The sequence below is a fragment of the Dipodomys spectabilis genome, unplaced genomic scaffold, assembly GCF_019054845.1.
Source record: "Dipodomys spectabilis isolate Male_0828 unplaced genomic scaffold, ASM1905484v1 ptg000004l, whole genome shotgun sequence".
Lineage (NCBI taxonomy): Eukaryota > Metazoa > Chordata > Mammalia > Rodentia > Heteromyidae > Dipodomys > Dipodomys spectabilis.
In genome coordinates, this window is record NW_024870681.1 from 7,424,932 (window position 1) to 7,445,689 (window position 20,758).

At 39.5% G+C, this 20,758-nt stretch overlaps 1 protein-coding gene across 2 annotated transcripts in view; it reads right to left on the minus strand.

The window, feature by feature from the left end:
* The window catches only part of Tada2a (transcriptional adaptor 2A), a 61,019-nt gene that overhangs the window by 19,809 nt on the left and 20,452 nt on the right, over positions 1 to 20,758 (minus strand). The window contains exons 5-8 of one of the 2 annotated variants that reach the window (XM_042693551.1): positions 17,889 to 17,980; positions 14,439 to 14,596; positions 11,879 to 11,967; positions 9,940 to 10,012 (exon numbers count right to left, since the gene is read on the minus strand). In XM_042693551.1, coding sequence (XP_042549485.1) covers positions 9,940 to 10,012; positions 11,879 to 11,967; positions 14,439 to 14,596; positions 17,889 to 17,980 — 412 coding nt within the window. The remainder of the gene's footprint in view (positions 1 to 9,939; positions 10,013 to 11,878; positions 11,968 to 14,438; positions 14,597 to 17,888; positions 17,981 to 20,758) is intronic. The other variant, XM_042693561.1, reaches the window with a different exon arrangement.

Genomic DNA, 20,758 nt, shown 5'->3' on the forward strand with positions numbered 1-20,758 from the left:
ACCCCTCCAAATGGTACCAGACTAGTATTTTACAACACAACACAATCTTTTTTTTTGGTTGGTAATGGGGCTTGAATTCTGGGCCTGGGCACTGTCTCTCAGCTCTTCAGGTCAAGGCAAGCACTCTACCACTCGAGCCACAGCGCCACTTCTGGTTTTCTGAGTGGTTGATTGGAGATAAGAGTCTCACAGACTTTCCTACCCAGGCTGGCTTTGAACCGTGATCCTCAGATCTCAGCCTCCTGAGTAACTAGGATTACAGGTGTGAGCCACCAGTGCTTAGCTTACAACACAATCTGACTGAATAATTTTGATACCTATAACTCTTCAGCAACTTTCTATCTACTTACAGGAGTTCAAACTCTTACAGATCAGAGGCATTTTATTGCCTTGATTCTCTCTTTCCAGTATTGCTTCCTACCCCTTTCTCATAGGTCTTATACACTAGGCACACAAAACCACCAACTCAAGATTATACAGCTGCTAAGTAAATATCAGGAATCTTGATTCCAGAGCTGTGAGTAGGAAAAAACAGTGAAACTGTTCAACATGTTTATTGTTAGTGGATTTACTTTCTCTTATAAGTACTATATCCTAAATCTGGCTTCACTGAAATGAAACGTGTTTAGGAAAAAAAAAATAGAAGAAAAAAAAGGAAGTCAAAGTCAAAAATATCAGAAACAAAAATCCCTATGGTTGCTTATAATTAGAAGATCTCTAGGATTAAGTAATGAATTATTGATAACTGTAGAAGAAACTATGAGTAATGCATTATTTAGCATTACATTGTTTTTGTTTGCCAGTTGTAGGGCTTGAACTCAGGGTCTGGGTGCTGCCCCTGAGGTTTTTAGCCCTCTACCACTTTGAGCCAGTGGCACTTTAGGTTTTCTGGTGGTTAGTAGGAGATAAGAGTTCTCTGGGACTTTCCTGCTGAGGTTGGTGATCCTCAGATCTCAGCCTCTTAAGTAGCTAGGATTATAGATGTGATCCATTGGAGCCCAGCTTAGCACAGTTACATTAAACCATTCATCTATGTATTCTGTAAGCATTTAACAATTTCAGTAGATCCTGGGACTACCTTGTCTCCTTTAGCTCTGTGCAAATTGAGAGTTTGTTCATTTTCACTTGTTTTCATTATTCAAAGGAAGATCTACAGCATCATTTGAAAAATTAATACATTAGTAAAATGTAGGTCATAAAATTTCTAAAAACATAGCAGCCTGTGTAGCAAAGAATTTGGTTATATATGAGAATCACTTCTTTCAAGACAGTAAGTTTCATTCCAAAACAGTCAAAAGCCTCTTGAATGGTGGTAATTCAAACCACAATGTAATTTAATACGCATCCAAAGAATAGGAGATTCACGTTTGAGTTTAGCCCAAGGCGGGGGTGAGAGGGAGGGCAATGAGTCATGCTTTATTACAGTAAGTATTTAAACATTGTTGTCCAACAAAACATTATTTGGCACAATAAGTCAGACCTGCTCTAGCTGAACCTCCTTCTCGAGAACCTCAATTGCCTTGTCCAGCAAGTCCTTGAGGGTACCTCCATGGAACACTTTGAAACCCACACTTTTGCTAGAACTAGATTTAGAGAGAGGAAAACGTGTGACCAATCAAGTAAGAAAACAGAATAAAATCGATCACAAGAAGTCCAATTTTATTTTTCAGTAAATGACAGCAAACAAAAGTTGCTGGGCTATGTACAATCCCAAAGCACTGTCAAGTCCAGATATTCCATACTAACTATTACTGAGTATTTTGCTGCTATCTACTCTTAGGATATGGTTAGATCAGAAGGTTTAATATCAAAATCTTATACGCTGGGCTATGAAAGATGTAGCTTCAATCACTGAGAGTGATCCAGGAATACTCTGATCTGAGACCAAAACAAAACAACTGAAATACTAAATCTTAGCTGCATAATCTGTAGAGATGATAGAATGCAATGTTTTCTGAAGTCTAAATATTTTCGAAAATTAACTACCAGCCAGGTACCAATGTCTCATACCTATAATCCTAGCTATGCAGGAGGCTGAGATCTGCGGATTGCAGTTTGAAGCCAGCCCTGACAGGAAAGTCTGTAAAAGTCTTACCTCCAATTAACCACCAAAAATCCCCAACACCCAGAAATGGAGCTGTATTTCAAGTGGTGAATTCCTAAAACAAAGTTCAGAGACAGCACCCAGGCTCTGAGTTCAAGCCCTAGGACCAGCACAAAGAAAAAAGGAAAAAGAAAAAAATTTAAAGTCTAATTCCTAACAGTTCAAAGCAGGAAGTGAAACAAATATATCATAACAAATACCCTGAAAATTTCTCATGTGTTAGGCTCTTTATGCCTTAGATCATTTAGCTACCCAATAAGATAAATTCAATAGAAAAGAAATATCTTGAAGAGCCAGTGAAAATTACTAATTCTGACAAAATATTTCTGTAATTTTTTGTCAGATACTAAATTTATCATTTTGTTTCTGGAAATTTGTGTGGGAATGACTTAATTTAAAATAAAAAGTTGCGGGCACTGGTGGCTCATGACTTGAATCCTAGCTACTCAAGAGGCTAAGATCTGAGGATCGAGGTTCAAAGCCAGCCTGGGCAGGAAAGTCTATGAGACTCTTATCTCCAATAAACCACCAGAAAACCACAAGTGGCACTGTGGCTCAAGTGGTAGAGTGCTCGCCTTGAGCTGAAGAGCTGAGGGACAGCGCTCAAGCCCAGACTTCAAGGCCCACGACAGAAAAAAAAAGCTGAAGAGACTGTATTTTCAAAATTATCAACAAACTGCCAGTGGTTCTACTGATTCATTATTTCAGTAGTTTAAGCTTAAAAAAAAAAAATAGGGCTGGGAAGATGGCACAGTTGTAGAGCGCTTGCCTTGCATGCCTGAGGCCCTGGGTTTGATTCCTCAGCACCACATAAGCAAAAAGAAAAAAGCCGGAAGTGGCGCTGTGGCTCAAGTGGTAGAGTGCTAGCCTTGAGATGAAGAGCTGAGAGACAGCACCCAGGCCCAGAGTTCAGGCCCCACGACCGGACCCAAAAAAAAAAAAAATAGAGCCGGGCACAGGTGGCTCACACCTGTAATCCTAGCTACTCAGGAGGCTGAGATTTGAGCATCCTGGTTCAAAGCCAGCCCAGGCAGGAAAGTCCATGAGACTCTTATCTCCAATAAAACCACTAGAAAACCAGAAGTGGGGCTATGGTTCAAGCGGCAGAGCTTTCGCCTTGAGCTGAAGAGTGCAAGGACAGCACCCAAGCCCAGAGTTCAAACTCCATGACTGACCAAAAAACAAAAACAAAAACAAAAAAACAAAAACAAAAACAAAAAAAAAAAGAAAGAAACAAATGGAAGTCTGGAATTCTCCTAAAGAAAAACTGGTATTTTTCTCATATATTTTCTCTATAAAGTACACTCAAGTAGCAGCAACTGATTACAACTACATGATTAACCCAGGCAAGATCACAATACAGCAAGTAGAATAGAAATGAGAAAAGCAGACACTGCAAGAATGAGAACCAGTTCACATTCTACTTCAAGTGACTGGAAGCTTCAGTACGAGCTAGCAAACAAAGAACCAAGAGAGCATTAAATGCGAACCAACCAAAAACACCCATCATTTATCCACTGACACAAAGCCTCTGAAATCTTATCTTCGAGGGAAGAACAGTCTCCCTGTGATTACACTGAGGACTGATAGAGTTTCCAAACTGCTGCCTTAAAATATTTCAAGAAGTGGGCAGAAGACAGAGGCAGCGCCTCCCACTGCAATGTATTTCTATCATTGTTCAAAATAGCTTGCAACATGTTTCTGTTTTCTTGACAGAAGGCACTTACTGCTTGCTTGGCAAGAAAATCAACTCAGAGTTTAACTTCAGGGAGGCCAATCAAAATCCTCACTCCAACAGTACAAGCACAAACCTGTGACTCAGGTATTCCTCAGAAGCAAGGCTTTTAAGACATTTTCCCTGCTAAGCTTTTGGCTTGGTTAAGCTGCACACCAATGATTCTACGAAGGAAAAAAAGACTATGTGACCAGTGGTTAAAGTTAGCAAGTAGGAAGCCTTGGGCAAATTATTTCTTTTACATTTCTCTGAAGTACAATGGGAAAATATGTCTGAATTGCAAAAAAAGTAGGGAAGCTATAGAAGACAACAAATATGAAGCTTCACAAAAAAGAAACAGTAAGAAAAATAAATTCAAGGATATAAAGAATGAGTATTATGCAGTATTAAAAACATGAACTCTGGGGATTGCTCTGACACTTGCTGGCTACATATTACAAGCTTTGGCCTTTTTAAGCTTCAATTCCTCATCTATAAAATGGAAGTAAAACATTCAACTCATAAGGTTTTTGAGGATTAAATTAATTCAAAGAACTTGGTGTTGTGGCACATGCTTGGAATCACAAAACTTATGAGGCTGAAGTAGGAGGATCACAAAGTTTAAGGCCAGCTTGGGTTATAAAGACTCCATCCTATGCAAAAAACAGCTTTGTCACTATAAAATGAAGTTCACTGTCAGTAGGTAAACACGCAAGAGACCAAGCTGGACCTCTATTTACTAACTGTTAAAGATTTTAAAGGCTAATATTATCTGAAGATAACAATGGGGAGAGGAATCCATACCTAGCAGAGAAACTTTGCTGAAACTAGCTTCCCAAACAGAGGGAACACAGATAATTCTAAAGTAAAATGCTGAGAAGTGCCGAAAACACAGACTTAGCACACAGGAGTTTATAATGCTTCTAGCTTGTACCATTATAGAACAACAATGACTAGATGGATACTGCATCTTGAATTATAGGCCCCCAAGAAACTTAGAGAAAGAGTAGCCCACAAATTTAGAAGAGGTTTTCGCAATTGACAGGAGACAGGAAAAGAGATATCAGCCAAAGGGACATCTGCCCTGAGATCTCCTGATATATACCATGATACAGGAGAGTTCCAAGTTATGAGTCTTCTACATCTTTCTTTCAGAACCAATAATTCTGTATATTGATAAAATAAAAGACGTTGCTATTCAGGCTTCTTTAATAATTCCAATTCCAAAACTTCACTGTTGCTGTTTTTTTGTTTTGTTTTTACTGCATAACTCGCAGTGCCCTTTCTGAAAAATATATAACTAGAATGTAACTTATTACACTTTATTGTATCCAAGGCATCTATATTGGACATTGCAAGCTAGTTTTATTAGACAAATTCCATAAATCAATGTAAGTCTTTGGGTAAAGCAAAGAAAAGGCTTGATGGCATCAGCTTAAATTCCTTCTAGAAGTTGTAAGTGAGAAATATTAAAAGAATGTCGTAAATGTTCAGTAATAAGAGTATAATGGTATGGAATGGTAATAACACCAATCTGAATTGTGTACCATCATTCATTGGAGACAATTATATTCTGACTAATCAGTATCACCCATTCGTTACAGGTAGGATATACAAAGAAATAGCAAGCAAGATTCCAAGGACTTGCCCAAGATGATAATGACTCAGAAGCAAGCCTAAGATTGAATGAGTGCCCTAATTTACACCAAATCTTTGCCTTTCTCTGTGTGCCAGGCATGCTTAAAAACTCCCTCTCCTCCTACTTGAGTCTACGTGGACTTCTAGAACCATTCACAGGGTGTTTTGAGAGTCTACTCAGGACAGTATGCCTCAGGTATTTGTCATGCTGTCACAGGAGCTACTCTTAAAAGCTCAGAACTATAAAGAATCTCCATGGCACTGCCTACAAAGCATTCTTTTGGCCTCCAGTGTTTGTAAATCTCTTAAAAATATCATCTCCTCAAAAGTACCCTAAGGATGAGTGGTAGCTCAATTGCAGAGTGTTTGCCTAATGTATGAGAGGCCTTGTGTTCAATCCTCAGTGAAAACAAGCTAGCACCATATAAATATCTTCAGATCCTGCTTTAGGAATAGTTTTGAAATTTGGGGGTTGTTTTGAGTACTGAGAGGATCAATCATAGGGCCTCACCCCATACAAGGCAAGCAAGCTATCCTAAACGCAACTCTGACCCTATCACCTAGATAATCTACGTATTTAGGCTGGGGAAAATGATTTTTTAGTGTTAAAAAGTTACTTATGTATGAGAATATCGGATGCTTCAATTCTAGTTCAAATGAAAATCAGTGATTTACAAGGTTCTATATAGAAACTGCAGGAAAAGGTAGGTATCTAGTATACTATAGGTTTGAAGAGCAAACTGAACTAAAACTTACTAATCAGTCAGGTGTGATTATTGTTTTGTCTCCATTTACTTACAGAAAGAACTACAAATGCATCTGAAGAAATTACAAATACTGCTGGGCCTGAGTGACTCACTATCTCTTAGATACACAAGAGGCTAAGATCTGAGTACTAGGGTTTGAAGCCAGCCCAGGCAAGAAAAGTCTATGAGAGTCTTATCTCCAATAAACTAACAAAAAAGCCAGAAGTGGAGCTGTGGCTCAAGTGGTAGAACACTAGACTTGAGCAAAAAAGCTTTGAGAGAGTACCCAGGTTCTGAGTTTAAGCCCCAGGACAGGCACAAAAAAACAAAACAAAAAACCAAGTTACAAATCCTGCTTTTACAGAGAATAAAGAGCAAAACTAAATAGCAATCGCCAGGCACTTCTCACACATGTAATTCTAGCTACACAGGAGGCTGAGATCTGAGGATCCCACACTGGTTTTGAGCCAGCCAGGGCAGTAAAGTCTGAGGGATTCTTCTCTCCAGTTAACCACCAAAAAGCTAGAAGTGGAATGAACTGTGACTCAAGTAATAGCATGCTAGTTTTGAGCAAAAAAGCTCAGGAACAGTGCCCTAAGTTCAAGCCTCGTAGCAGCATGTGCACATGTGCGTGCAGACACATGGACATGGACACAGACACAGACACAGACAGACAGACAGATAGACAGACAGACAGACACACACACATGGTCACACATTAATTAATTAAATAATCATTTTACAAGTTTTCTTGTAAAATGCTGAGACGTAAGAATGAAGATCTTGGATTAGAGCCTAGAGAAGTGATTCAGGAAGTCCCTTACACAGTTGAGCCATTATTAACATCAGAGCTTTTGACTTTCCAAAGTTTGGTTTACCCCCCCTCCCCCCCGGGGGTTGGGCACTGTTCCTGAGGTTTTTTGCTCAAGGCTAGCACTCTACCACTTGAGCCACAGTGCTGCTTCCAGCCTTTTCCGTTTATGTGGTACTGAGGAATCGAACCCAGGGCTTCATGCATGCTAGGCAAACACTCTAACACTAAGCCACATTCCCAGCCTGGTCATTTTTAACAGTATCTAAAAGGATGATACTTATGAAGCTCCTTTTTATTTAGCATAAAACTTTTGGTAAGAAAGATACAAGCCAGGAAACACTCTCATTTTAACAAAAGCTGGTGTTTCTGTAGGGCATTGCTGGATGGCAATCTGTATATCACCTTAAAGAGAACAATACAAGAGAGAAAAGACAATATGAGTCACTGGAGTTTGAAGAGATTGACACAGAAGAATGAACAAACTCAATTGATCTAGGGAATGCTAAAGTAGTTTGCTTTCAAGGTTTCCTCTTTATAGTTCAATCTGCGTCACTTTGACTTTACAAAAGTTGTGTGGGAGAAAAGAAGAGGAATGAAATTTTGCAAGAAGAAATTATGCTTTAAAAATATGTAGAAAAATCTCAAGGTAAAAATGCTAAAGACTCGGGCTGGGAAGGTGGCTCAGTGGTAGAGCGCTTGCCTTGCATGCATGAGGCCCTGGGTTCGATTCCTTAGCACCACATAAGCAAAAACAAAAACAATAAAACCTTGTGATATTTAGCTAAGACATAGCTAAAGTAAGTTTAAGCATAATAAAGTTTGTAGGTTACTTTAAAAAAAAAAATGTTAAAGACTCCTTTCTTGGTCCCAGGAACTATCCAGGAACTCTTCTATAAAAAGAATACCAGGTAATACAATTATGTTAACTGGTTGATTTATAACTCAACAGGTATACTTGTCATTCCTGTCTGGGATGTAGATTTAGGAGAAAAAATTAAATAAAATGCCTTTTGAAGAATATAGATTCCAATAAAGCATATAATTCAAATAAAGCAATAAATGATCTACTGTCCCACATTTGACTCTGGACTCAAAGAGAACATGAAGAATTATTTTAAGTATGCAGTTCATTAAAAATCTGAAGAGAGGGAATAACGAGCTCAATCAAAGTTTTTTTGTTTGTTCTGTGTGTGTGTATGTGTGTTTACGCATGTGCGCACACACATGCATGCATGCACACTAGGGACTGAACCCAGAACCACACAAATATTAGGCTACTCATCAGCCCTGACTATCCACTTTCAACAACACTGCGGCATGCATGGGGGGAGAGGGGGCGCGACTTAACAATGAGTTACCCTTAAGAGAGTTCATTTACGATTAATATTCAAGTCAGGCACTGGTGACTACTTAGTACCCTAGCTACTTAGGACTGGGAATTCCTTGTTCAAAATCACCTGGGTAAAAAAGTTCATTAGATCTTCCCTTCTTAACAAAGAACTGAGTCCACTGCTCAGAGCTTTTTATTCTAGCTATAACAGGAAGCCTAAAATAGAGTGAGACCCAGCTGCTTGCCAGGGAAGGACATGAACATATCTCAAAAATTTCAAGTGCAAGCCAGGCGCCGGTGGCTCATGTCTGTAATCCTAGCTACTCAGGAATCTGAGATCTAAGGATCGCGGTTCAAAGCCAGCCCAGGCAGGAAGTCTGTGAAACTCTTATCTCCAATAAACCACCAGAAAAACCAGAAGTGGTGCTCCACCAGAAAACCAGAAGTGGTGCTGTAGCTCCAATGGTAGAGCACTAGCCTTGAGCTGAAAAGCTGAGGGACAGTGCTCAGGCCCAGAGTTCAAGTCCCATGACTGACAAAAAAATCCTTTTTTAATAATTTTTCAAGTGCAAAAAAATGCTAGAGGCATGGCACAGCAGCAATAGTGCCTGCTTGGCACATCTCAGTACTAAAAAAAAAAAAAAAGATTCGGAAGTGCTGAATATTCAGGGGCTGGGAAGGTGGCTCAGTGGTAGAGTGCTTGCTTTGCATGCATGAGGCCCTGGGTTCAATTCCTCAGCACCACATAAGCAAAAAGAAAAAAGCCAGAAGTGGTACTGTGGCTCAAGTGGTAGAGTGCTAGCCTTGAGCTGAAGAGCTGAGGGACAGCGCCCAGGCCCAGAGTTCAGGCCCCACGACCAGACCCCCCCCCCCAAAAAAAAAGTGCAGAATATTCTATTCAAAGTTCTAAGAGGCATGCCTATAATCACAGCATTCAAGAGGCTGGGTTAGGAGGAGGACGATTTCAAGACCAGCATGGGTTATGCAGGAAGACCCTATCTCAAAATCAGTTTTGAAGAACAATTTTTCCACTTTTTACCTGCTAGAAATTTGAAGTAACAAATTATAACAAACACTGCTGAAATCTCAAGATTTTTACACTATTTCTCTTCCTTCTAATTAGGCCAAGTGAGGGCCACTTAACCAATTACTTTAGTGTTGGCTTATTTCAGTCAAAAGAATTATGATTCAGTTCCAAGGATGGAATATTTCCAACTATTGGTACATAGTCTATATTCTGACCACCATCACAAATTGTTTCTTAATGTGACCAAAACCTAACAACAGGGTAAGTTCAGTAACATAACTGCTAGATTTTTTCCTTTCCTTTCCTTTCTTTTCCTTGCCTTCCTTTCTTTCTTTCTGTCTTCCTATCTTTCTTTTTTTCTTTTGTTGTGGTGCAAGGGATTGAATCTAGGACCTCCAGCACTGTAGACAAGTACTTCACCACTGAGACATAACTTCAGCCCAATCACTAAGTTCTATATTCCATTAGGGTAGGGAAAACCTATTTTATTCTTCTTTGTACTGCAAGCATCCAACATGGTGTCATCACATACTTTAGCTCAATAATTTGATGAAATAAAAAGTTACCATGTAAAATGTCTGAGTCATCTTCAACAAAATCAATGTCTCTCAAGTCCCATTCTGCATAATTGTCAAACTCCTGTTAAGGAAAAACAAATCCCCACCCCAAGCCCACAGGTTTGAATAATGCCTTTTCAAGTTGCTATGCTTTACAAGCAAACAGAAAACACACAAACCAACATTTGTTAAGAAATATTAAGTGGCCGTAAGAGGCCAGAATATGGATGCAAGTAACAAGAAATGAGGGTAGGTGAGGGAAAGATAAGAGATCTGTAAACTTTGGGGCAGTAGTAAAAACAAAAGATTAAAATAGCTATGTCTAAAAATGAGGTCTAAATCTGTTGTTCTAAATTTTCAAATGGCCTGTTCATTCCCCCCAAAATAACTTCAATTAGGTTTTCAAGTAGATAAGAACGTTACCAACATTAATTTGTTTACCTTTTGTTACTTTTCCAGGGATCTAAGGTTTACATTTTATTACCTTTTCAGGGATCTAATTTAGTCAGTACTATATATTATACATGCAGTTAACTGGAAGATCTGTTCATATTCTATTCAGTGAACTCAATGCATTGGGGGTAATGTGGTTCTACAATATCACCTGCCATGAAGAAGGTATTAATTTGGGTATGGTTAGAAAATTGTTTGCAGTTGTTAAAACTTTTCTCTTATATCCAGAAGCACTATAGATATGGATTAGATGATAGATCAACAGTCTATTTTTTTTTTTTGTCGTGGGGCTTGAACTCTGGGCCTGAGCGCTGTCCCTCAGCTCTTCAGCTCAAGCCGAGCGCTCTACCACTTGAGCTACAGCGCCACTTCCAGTTTTCTAGTGGTTTATTGGAGATAAGAGTTTCATGGACTTTTCTGCCCGGGCTGGCTTTGAACCACGATCCTCAGATCTCAGCCTCCTGAGTAGCTAGGATTACAGGCATTAGCCACCGTCACCCGGCAGATCAACAGTCTTATCATTGCATTCACATGGTTTTTTTTGCCAGCTGTGGAGCTTGAACTCTGGACCTGGGCGCTGTCCTTGAGCTCTTCAGTTCTACCACCTGAGCCACAGCGCCACTTCCAGCTTTTTCTACTTATGGGATGCTGAGCTTCATGTATGCGGGGCAAGCACTCTACCACTGAGCCACCTTCCCAGCCTCCAATCACATGGTTTTTAATTCTGTGGCTGAATGAGAAATATATGGTTTTTATACAAATTCATCATTCTTACATTGTGTGGATCTCATGCAGGAGTCAACAAATTACTGCCTGTTTTTGTGCATAAAGTTTTTTGGTTTTTTTGTCAGTCATGGGGTATGAACTCTGAGCCTGGGCCCTGTCTCTCAGCTCTTCAGCTCAAGGCTAGAGCTCTACCACATGAGCCACAGTGCCACTTCTGGTTTTCTGGTAGATAATTAGAGATAAAAGTCTCATGGCCTTTCCTGCCTGGGCTGGCTTTGAACTGTGATCCTGGGATCTCAGCCTCCTGAGTAGCTAGGATTAGGATTACAGGCATGAGCCACGGACGCCCAGCATGTGCATGAAGTTTTATGTGACCATACAGACATACTCATTTGTTTGCATATTATCTATGTTGCTTTTTTTACAATAACAAAAAGTTTAGTTGCAACAGAAATCTAGTAAGACCTGCAAAACTTAAAAAATATATACTACTAGAAAAAGTTGGCCAAGCCTTAATATTAATGGAATGAGAACCAGACTGTAGAAATTCCATACCTACAAAGAAAATGGGAGCCAGCACTGATAGAACTTAAACAGGTTTTTAGTACAAAGAACATCCCTTTTATGAAAGTGAAAATGTATACAAATGAAAAAAATGAAGGTAGGACTGTACAAAAGCCATATAAACTACAGTGTTTGTTAAGGAACCTATGGTTACAAAGCCCCTTCAAAAGCAAGGTTTTCCTCTCTAAAAACAATGTTCTCCTACCTCAATGAAATCTGCTCGAGCTGGCATGTATCCTGCCATGTCCCGAGAAAGCAAGGAGTCAAAAGTAGGCCGTGGAGGATCATCTGTAGCTGGAAGAATTAATACATTTTTCTTAATAAAATATTGACATGAAAAAGAAATAAAACTCCCTATTTACACCAAGAAACAAATAAAAATCAAAATAGTGTTAAGGACAAGTGAAAAAAATTAATATTAAAGTATTACAGGAAGAGACTGAGTTCTTTTGTTTTCTTACAGTGTTGGCAATTGAACCTAGGGCCTTGCCTATGCTAGGTAAATGTTATACACTGAGCTATACCCCAGCCTGGTTTGTGTTTCTTGACACAGAATAATTTAAACTAGTCCAGGCTAGTCTCAAACTTATAGCTTCCTGTCTCAGCCTCCCAAGTACTACAAGTATGAACATGTACCACCACAGCTAGCTCCAGTTTTAGTTCTTTAAAAAGAATATTAAATCCTCGCTACTCAGGAGGCTGAGATCTGAGGATCACAGTTCAAAGCCAGCCAGGGCAGGAAACCCCATGAGACTCTTATCTCCAGTGAACTACTTTAAAAAGCTGGAAGTAGTGCTGTAGTTCAATATAATATAATCTCAGGACCCCCTAAGATTATAATCCTCCTACCTATGTCTCCTTAGAAGCTAGATTACAGACCTATATTACCACATCTTGTTTGTTTTATTGAACTCAGGATTTGCTAAATTTTCATCTTGGCTGGCCTCAAACCACAATCCTATCTCTGCTTCCCAAGTAATAGGATTACAGACATGAGCCATTACATGCAGCCAAAAGCCCTTTTCTTCCCTTCTTTCTTCCCTCCCTCCCTTTTCTTTCTTTTTGTGCTAATACTGGGGCTTGAACTCAGAGCCTCAAAACTGTCGCTGAGCTTTTTCATTCAAGGCTAGTTCTATCACTGGAACTACAGTTCCAATTCTGACTTTTTTTGAATGGTTAATCTGAGATAAGAGTCTCATGGACCTTCTTACCCAGGCTGGCTTAGAACTGTGATCCTCAGATCCCAGCCACCTAAGTAACTAGGATTACAGGAATGAATTACCAGTGCCTGGTACAAAGCTATTTTTTTCTTTCTTTTATTCCTGTTGTAGGGCTTGAACTCTGGGCCTGAGCACTGTCCTTGAACTCATCAGCTCAAGTTAAGTGCTCTACCACTTGAGCCACAGTGCCACTTCCAGTTTTCTGTTGGTTTGTTGGAGATAAAAGAGTCTTACGGCCTTTCCTGCCCGGGCTGGCTTTGAACCATGATCCTCAGATCTTAGCCTCCTAAGTAGCTTGGATTACAAGCGTGTGCCACCAGCACGCAGCCAAGCACATTTCTTTTAATGTTATAGAACCTAACTATACTGTCAGTATCAGCTAACTTGGTCTTCAGGACCAATCTCAAATTACAAATATGCACCAAGTCAGCAGTCATAGTTCACTAGATTTGGAAGGTAGTTGGAACTGCATCCCAGCTCTACCACATTTTATAATCTTTGCACACATTATTTAAGTTTTCTGAATCTCTGTTATCTCATGGGTAAAACAAAAGGGCCTGTTCCGACAGGTATCAGTGGATCATTCCTATAATCCTAGCTATTCAAGAGGCTGAGATCTGAGGATTGTGGTTTGAAGCCAGCATGGGCAAGAAAGTTTGTGAGACTCTTATTTCCAATTAAACACCAAAAAGCCAGAAGTGGAGCTGTGGCTCAAGTGGTAGAGTGCTAGCCTTGAGCACAAAGCTCAGGGACAGTACCTACCTAAGTTCAAGCCCCAGGACTGGCACACACACAAACAAAAAAAGCATCTGTTCTATGTATTTCAATGGGTTCCTGTAAGGAACAAATAGTCTAATGAATTTGAAATAACTGCTAACATCTGAAGGCGTTGTCTCCAATCTCTGAGTTAGTCAGCTATAAGACTATCTCTAGGAAGTATGGGAAGGTGGAAGAAGGTAGCAAAAACATTCTCATTATTTGTGCCCCAGGAGTCATTCAGGAAAGATGTCAACGTAATTCATCATAGTTTTGGTTATGCTAAGTCATAAGTACCTGGTCCTACAGGCACAAAGAATTTGCCCACACTGTCACAACCAAGGAAGAAAAACAACAAATTACTCCTTAGACTTGATACTGGAGCAATTAGTAAGTCTCAAACTGGACCTTGTTAAGCAAATGATACTTAGGATCACATACCATCCAAAAGAATTGCAAAATGGATTATACTCATGGTAACATGGACACCTCATCTTTTAGACACCTCATCTTACTGAAGCAAGCACTAAAGTTAACTGGTATATTCAAGGGACCAGAATGGGTAGAAATACACATTGGCTTAAAATACTCATGTTCAGTATACAACTCTGATCCCTAGGATATGTTCCCTTTCTGCCAGATCATGCCTCTCAATTGTTGTCCTATCAACGAGTCTTATCTTCCATAAGTTCTTTATCTGTCCAAGTCACCAGAACACTGTTTACCTACCATTGAAATAAGGGCTGAGAAAAGGCTAAGTATCTGTTACAAAAATAGAGAGGTATTTACAATGAAATGGAATGGCTGTGTCAGCAGTTTTGGCCTCCTCTGCTTGTTTCAGGTTTAGCAGGGTAGATGCAAACAAAGGATTATTGATGAAATGCTTCATGTAGTGCTTCTCACATTCTTCCTTGGTCTTGGTGCACATCTGATTAGCTACATCCTGCCTATAAAAAAGAAAGAGAATAGTACTTTCATCTATGCATGCTGAAGTTATGGTTCTTTCCACATTTTAAGTCCATTTCTTACAATAGCAATAATCTGATATTTCCAAACTGATGTCAAGGAAATATCAGAAAAATAGTAAGACATATATAAGCCTGCTCTTGATATAAACAAATGTTCCAAATCTTGCTATTCCAAGACATAGAAGTAGTCCTTTCCTTGCTACTGTAAGAAAGGAGTATGACTAGAAAAAATCTATAAACTTCCCTCTGAGCAAGGCTCTATGGAAATAATAGCTATAAATAGTAATATACAAAATAGTAACACACAAAATGCTTTTTTTCTTTACTAAAGCATTTATAGGTCAGCCACTGAGCTATAAACATTCAAACATAATTATAGTTTACTTTAGTATTACTACCTTGAAGCATAATATTATCATTTCAGTTTTACAGAAAAAAAAAACAAAGATGAGACACAAAGAGATGGTTTTTCTCAAGAATATAAAGCTCCTTCCTAAGTATCAAAAGCAGAACATAGTCAATACCACTGACACAGAGTTCTCAGGTGATGAAGAGGTACACGTGAATCTCTCAAAGTCCCCTCCTCAAGCTCTCTTCCACAGCACATCACTTGTCCTTCTCCTAAGGCCTCATTATGCTCCACTCTGTACTTTAACCCTTTGTATATACAATCTAACTCCTCTACTAGATTATAAGCTTAAGGACAGACATATAAATAATTCTAAGCTCTAGTGCTCTTACCACCAAGCTCACTGCCTTACCCACAGATACAGTTCCTGCCTGACTGCCTTCCCTTCCTCCCTCTCTCCTTTTCCTTTTCTTTTTCCTTTGTCTTCCTTTCTGCCTCCACCTCCCCCTGCCCCATATATGTACATGTGTGTGCTTCTATGATCAAATCTAGAGCCTCAGGCATGCATTCCATCACCGAACTACACTCAGCCTCAGAGAAGCTTTTTTTTTTTTTAATGATCTTACGAGATACAACTCAGGCCTCTTGTAGGCTGCAGAGTTCTACCATAGGACTGGAATGATAACTCAAGTAGTAGAGTACCTGCCTAGCCAAGAATGAGGGTCAGGTTTAAACCTCAGTAAAAAACAAAACAAAAACAAAAAACAAACGTCTACTACACATCTCCAACCCAGAAAGTATTTTTAAAAAAATAAACTTAGCTTAGACAGGAGGGTAGCAGTTGTAGTCTTTGCTTAGACAGAAAGAAAGAAAGAATTTTCTTATTTTACAAAGTGAGAAGTAGAGCTGCATGTAACCCAAGTGGTAAAGCTCCAGCCTGAGCCTTGAGTTTAAGCTCCATTACCAGCATGAGAGAGAGAGAGAGAGAGAGACAGACAGACAGACAGACAGACAGACTGACAGACTGACTGACAGAGAAGGGGGAAGGAAAGAAGGAAGGGATAAAGAAATGGAAAAAAGAAAAGGAAGAAAGAATAACAAGCAAAAGACGAATACCCAAGCCCAAGATGATTAGTAAGGAACTCATGACTCATCAGGTTTTTAACCATTTTTGTCATTTTACATAGCATACAATTATTTTACAATGCTTAATAACTGCTAAATATAGTTTACAAGGGTAAAGTGAACTGAGACCTCTTCAGGACCTTGGACAGAGAGCAACAGGAAAATTTATGGAATTTTTGGAAAAATTATGCATACTAATAAGTTGGGACAGGAAGGATCTAGTTAATAAACTATATGAGCCAGGCACCAGTGGCTCATGGCTGTAATCTTAGCTATTCAGGAGGCTGAGATCTGAGGATCACGATTCAAAGCCAGCCCGGGCAGGAAAGTCCATGAGACTCTTCTCCAATAAACCACCAGAAAACCAGAAGTGGCACTGTGGCTCATTTGCCTTGAGCTGAAGAGTTGAGGGACAGTGCCTAGGCCCAGAGTTCAAGCCCCACGACCCACAAAAATAAATTTAAAAAGTAAATAAACTATATGATTGTGAGAAATAATTTTGATGCCCTAAGCCTTAAATTCTTCATGAACAAAAAATGCTTAATAATGTTTCTACTGTCTAGCTCCAAGAAGGTTAGAAAAAAAATGAGGATCGTGGTTCAAAGCCAGTTCGGGCAGGAAAGTCCATGAGACTCTTCTCCAATAAACCACCTGAAAACTGGGAGTGGCGCTGTGGCTCAAATGTTAAAGCACTAGCCTTGAGCTAAAGAACTCAGGAACAGCACCCGGGCCCAGAGTTCAAGCCCCATAACCAACCAAAAAAAAAGAAAAAAGAAAGTGATGCTAGAGGTAGTGGGTCACACCTGTAATTGTAGCTGCTCAAGAGATCTGAGGATCACAATAAAGCCTGCCTAGGCAGGAATGTCTGTGAGATTCATCTCCAATTAGCTACCAAAATGCTGGAAGTAGAGCTGTGGCTTAAGTGACAGAGCACTAACCTTCAGCACAAAAGCTTAGAGGCAGTGCTCTGGCCCTGAGTTCAAATCATCATAAAAAACAAATTGTGGCTGCTTTTTATTGCCTGTGTTGTCTTGAGAGTTGGCTGTAATCCAATTCCAAAAACCCAATAAAGAAAACAGTCATTGCAATAAAAAAAAAAAAAAAAAAAAAAAAATGTGGGTTGGGAATGTGGCCTAGTGGTAAAGTGCCTACCTAGCATGCAGAAAGCCCTGGGTTCAATTCCTCAGTACCACAAAAACAGAAAAAGCCAGAAGTGGCGCTGTGACTCAAGTGGTAGAGTGCTAGCTTTGAGCAAAAGAAGCCCAGGGACAGTGCCTAGGCCCTAAGTTCAAGCCCCAGCACTGGCAAAAAACAAAAACAAACAAACAAAAAAACAAATGGTGATATTGTTTAAAGGGTACTGCCTCTTAGGGCAATAACAACACTGCTTTTCAATCCTGTAAAGCTTTGATAGCTAAGAGAATGTTTTTAGGAAGGTTGTGAAACTTGAATCTTGAATGTGCTATGAACATCTACCATCTAAAAATACATCAACCTGAAGGCAGTGACAGCTAGTAAATCTAATCTTGTCCACTAGTCAGCAGGGAACCACCAACCTTCCCAGTGTTGACATCCAAAGTGACCTTTTAGAACTGCTCGGTCATGGACCACTAAGCGTCCCACATTTCTGTGAGGCATTTCAGGCCTGGGAAATAATGTGCAGAGAAGAGAACTTGGCTCTCAATCCTGGCTCAACAGGAGAGCAGAACAGCTTTCTTTTTCTGAGACTCCTCTTTCCACCCATTAGCAATGACTTGAGTCAACCTGGGGCAGGACCTCTGAAAACCAAGTTCTTACCAATTTCCAAAGCCACAGTCCATCACAGCTTCTAAAAGGGCCATTTCTTCTTGAGCAGTCCAGCTGGGGTCAAGAACAGGAAAGTCAGAGGTCTAAGGGGAAAAAGGTTTTATCTAAGAAAAGAGACAGAAATGGCACCAAGGAATTTCAACTGTAGAATTGTTATTCTGTTTGGTTTTGGTGCCTGGGAATTGAACCAAGAGGCTATTCCTGAGCTTTTTTGCTCAAGGCTAGCACTCTACCACTTAAGGCACAGCTCCACTTTCAGCTTTTTGGTAGTTAACTGGAAAGAAGAGTCTCATGGACTTTCCTTCTTGGGAGGGCTTTGATGGATGATCCTCAGATCTCAGCCTCCTGAGAAGCTAGGATTACAGATGTGAGCCACCAGTGTCAAACATGATTGCCATTCTGGAAGATCCTCAAAGTATATAATCAATTGCCTACTTCTTCCACCCCTACTTCCATCATTAACTACAAGGGTCTCCAATAAATGCTATCATCGATAATTACCATGCAACTCATGCAGAAATATATACATTTTCAAACTAAGCACAAAAGTAAATAGCTATTTTATTGTATGCTGAAAAGCAAGAAATATAAATATGTATAGTTTTGTTTAAACAGAAAATAAACTACATTTTTTTGTTTTTAAAAGGGTTACCTGTAGGGAAGCAAGTGAGAAAATAGGGTGAAGACAAGGACAGCTAGACATCTCTAAATATTCTTTGTTTAATAGATTTTACTTTGAAACATATTGTACAGAATTACTGAATTTTTAAATCATAAAAATCAAACGCAACATCAAAATTTGTAAATCAACTTTAAGACTTATTCACACAGAAATGTACATATCACCCGATGTGGAAGATATAGTTGTATTAGGCCGGATGCTGGTGGCTCATGCCTGTAATCCTAGCTACTCAGGAGGCTGAGAACTGAGGGTCACAGTTCAAAGCCAGCCTGGGCAGGAAAGTCCATGAAACTCTTATCTCCAATAAACTACCAGAAAACTGGAACTGGGCTATAGCTCAAGTGGTAGAGCACTCGCCTTGAGCTGAAGAGCTGAGGGACAGCGCTCAGGCCCAGAGTTCAAGTCACATAACCACACACACAAAAAAAGAAATAGTTGTATTGTCAAAGCTTTTTATAGAATTCACAAACTCCATGATAATGACAATTTGCCTTGTGAAGTTTAAAATATGTTTGTGACTTTAAGTATCACTATTCCACAATACTATGAAATTTGTGAAATTTATATAATCAATCTCAATAAAAAATTATTTTAAAAAAGACTTATTTACACAGAAAGAAACTATATGAAGTGATTTTACTTTTTATTTTATTAATTTTTACAAAACATCAAAGCCGGGCTGAGAAGGTGGCTCAGTGGTAGAGCGCTTGCCTTGCATGCCTGAGGCCCTGGGTTCGATTCCCCAGCATCACATAAGCAAAAAGAAAAAAAGCCGGAAGTGGCGCTGTGGCTCAAGTGGTAGAGCGCTAGCCTTGAGCTGAAGAGCTGAGGGACAGCGCCCAGGCCCAGAGTTCAAGCCCCACGACCGACAAAAAAAAAAAAAAAATTTATAAAACAGGGTTTACTTAACTCAGGGTTTACTTAACTGACTTGGAATGTGCCTGACCTGAAAAAAAAAATTTCCTTACACTGTTCATGAACACAGTGCCCATTTCACAATCTTTAAATACTACTTCCCATTAATAGGAACTGGAGCTCCTTAAAGACTTGCTTAAATGTTCTAGGTCAGGAATGAGTAATAAAGCTAGACAACATCGGGTCACACTAAAAACGAAGAGCTTTCAGACAGTGTAAAGGATTCAGAAGCTGAATAACAGGAGCTTCTGGTAACCAAACCTGGAATACTTGAATCAATAAGGATTACAACTACAAAGGATTAACACATCAAATACTTTAAATATCTGGAGGATGCTAGGCAATCAACTTCCAAAACTAGTAAGCAAAGGGAAATATTTTTATTTTGCTCCATAGAGTTTGAACTCAGAGCTTTGCCCTCTTTGGCTTACTTTCTTGGCTGGTAGTCTACCACTTAAGCCACACCTCCAGCTCAGCATTTTACTGGTTAATTTGGAGTTGGAATCTCTCAGATTATTTCTGCAATCCCTGATTACTAGAGATAATAACTTGATCTAATATAGTCAATGAACACCCTGATTAACAGAGATGATAATAACTTGGATCTAATATAGTCAATGAATACTACTCCCAATTTACAGAAACAGAAATGACAGAGAATCCAGACTATTCTAGTAACATCTAGTTTGTCAAAATTTAACAAATTATAAGAAATGAGAAGGGGAACTTCTGGATGATTCCTGAACATACAGAGCTTCCTGAAGGGTGGTGTAACTAGAGGGGACATGGAAGCTTTGTTCCCACACACTGTACTTTTTTTTTTTTTTTTGGGGGGGGGGGGGGGGAGGTCGGTCATGGGGCTTGAACTCTGGGCCTGGGCACTATCCCTCAGCTCTTCAGCTCAAAGTGAACGCTCTACCACTCACGCCACAATGCCACTTCTGGTTTTTTGAATGGTTTATTGGCTTTGAACCACCATCCTCAGATCTCATCCTCCTGAGTAGCGTAAGCAACTGACTCTCGGTTTGGTCATCTTTTAACATTAGCATTATTAGTTAAGTAATCCTGATGTCACACAGCCATTGGTATGATGCAGTGAGAAAGCACTTTAGGCCTCTGTGGTCTTCCTAAGTACTCATAATCCAAAAGGACTCATATCAATCATATGAACATAAACATTTTGAGTAACCCACAAAATACGCTTTGAGCTGCCATTAGTTATGAACAAGAAATTGTTGGTTTTTTTTTTTTTTTAATATCATGT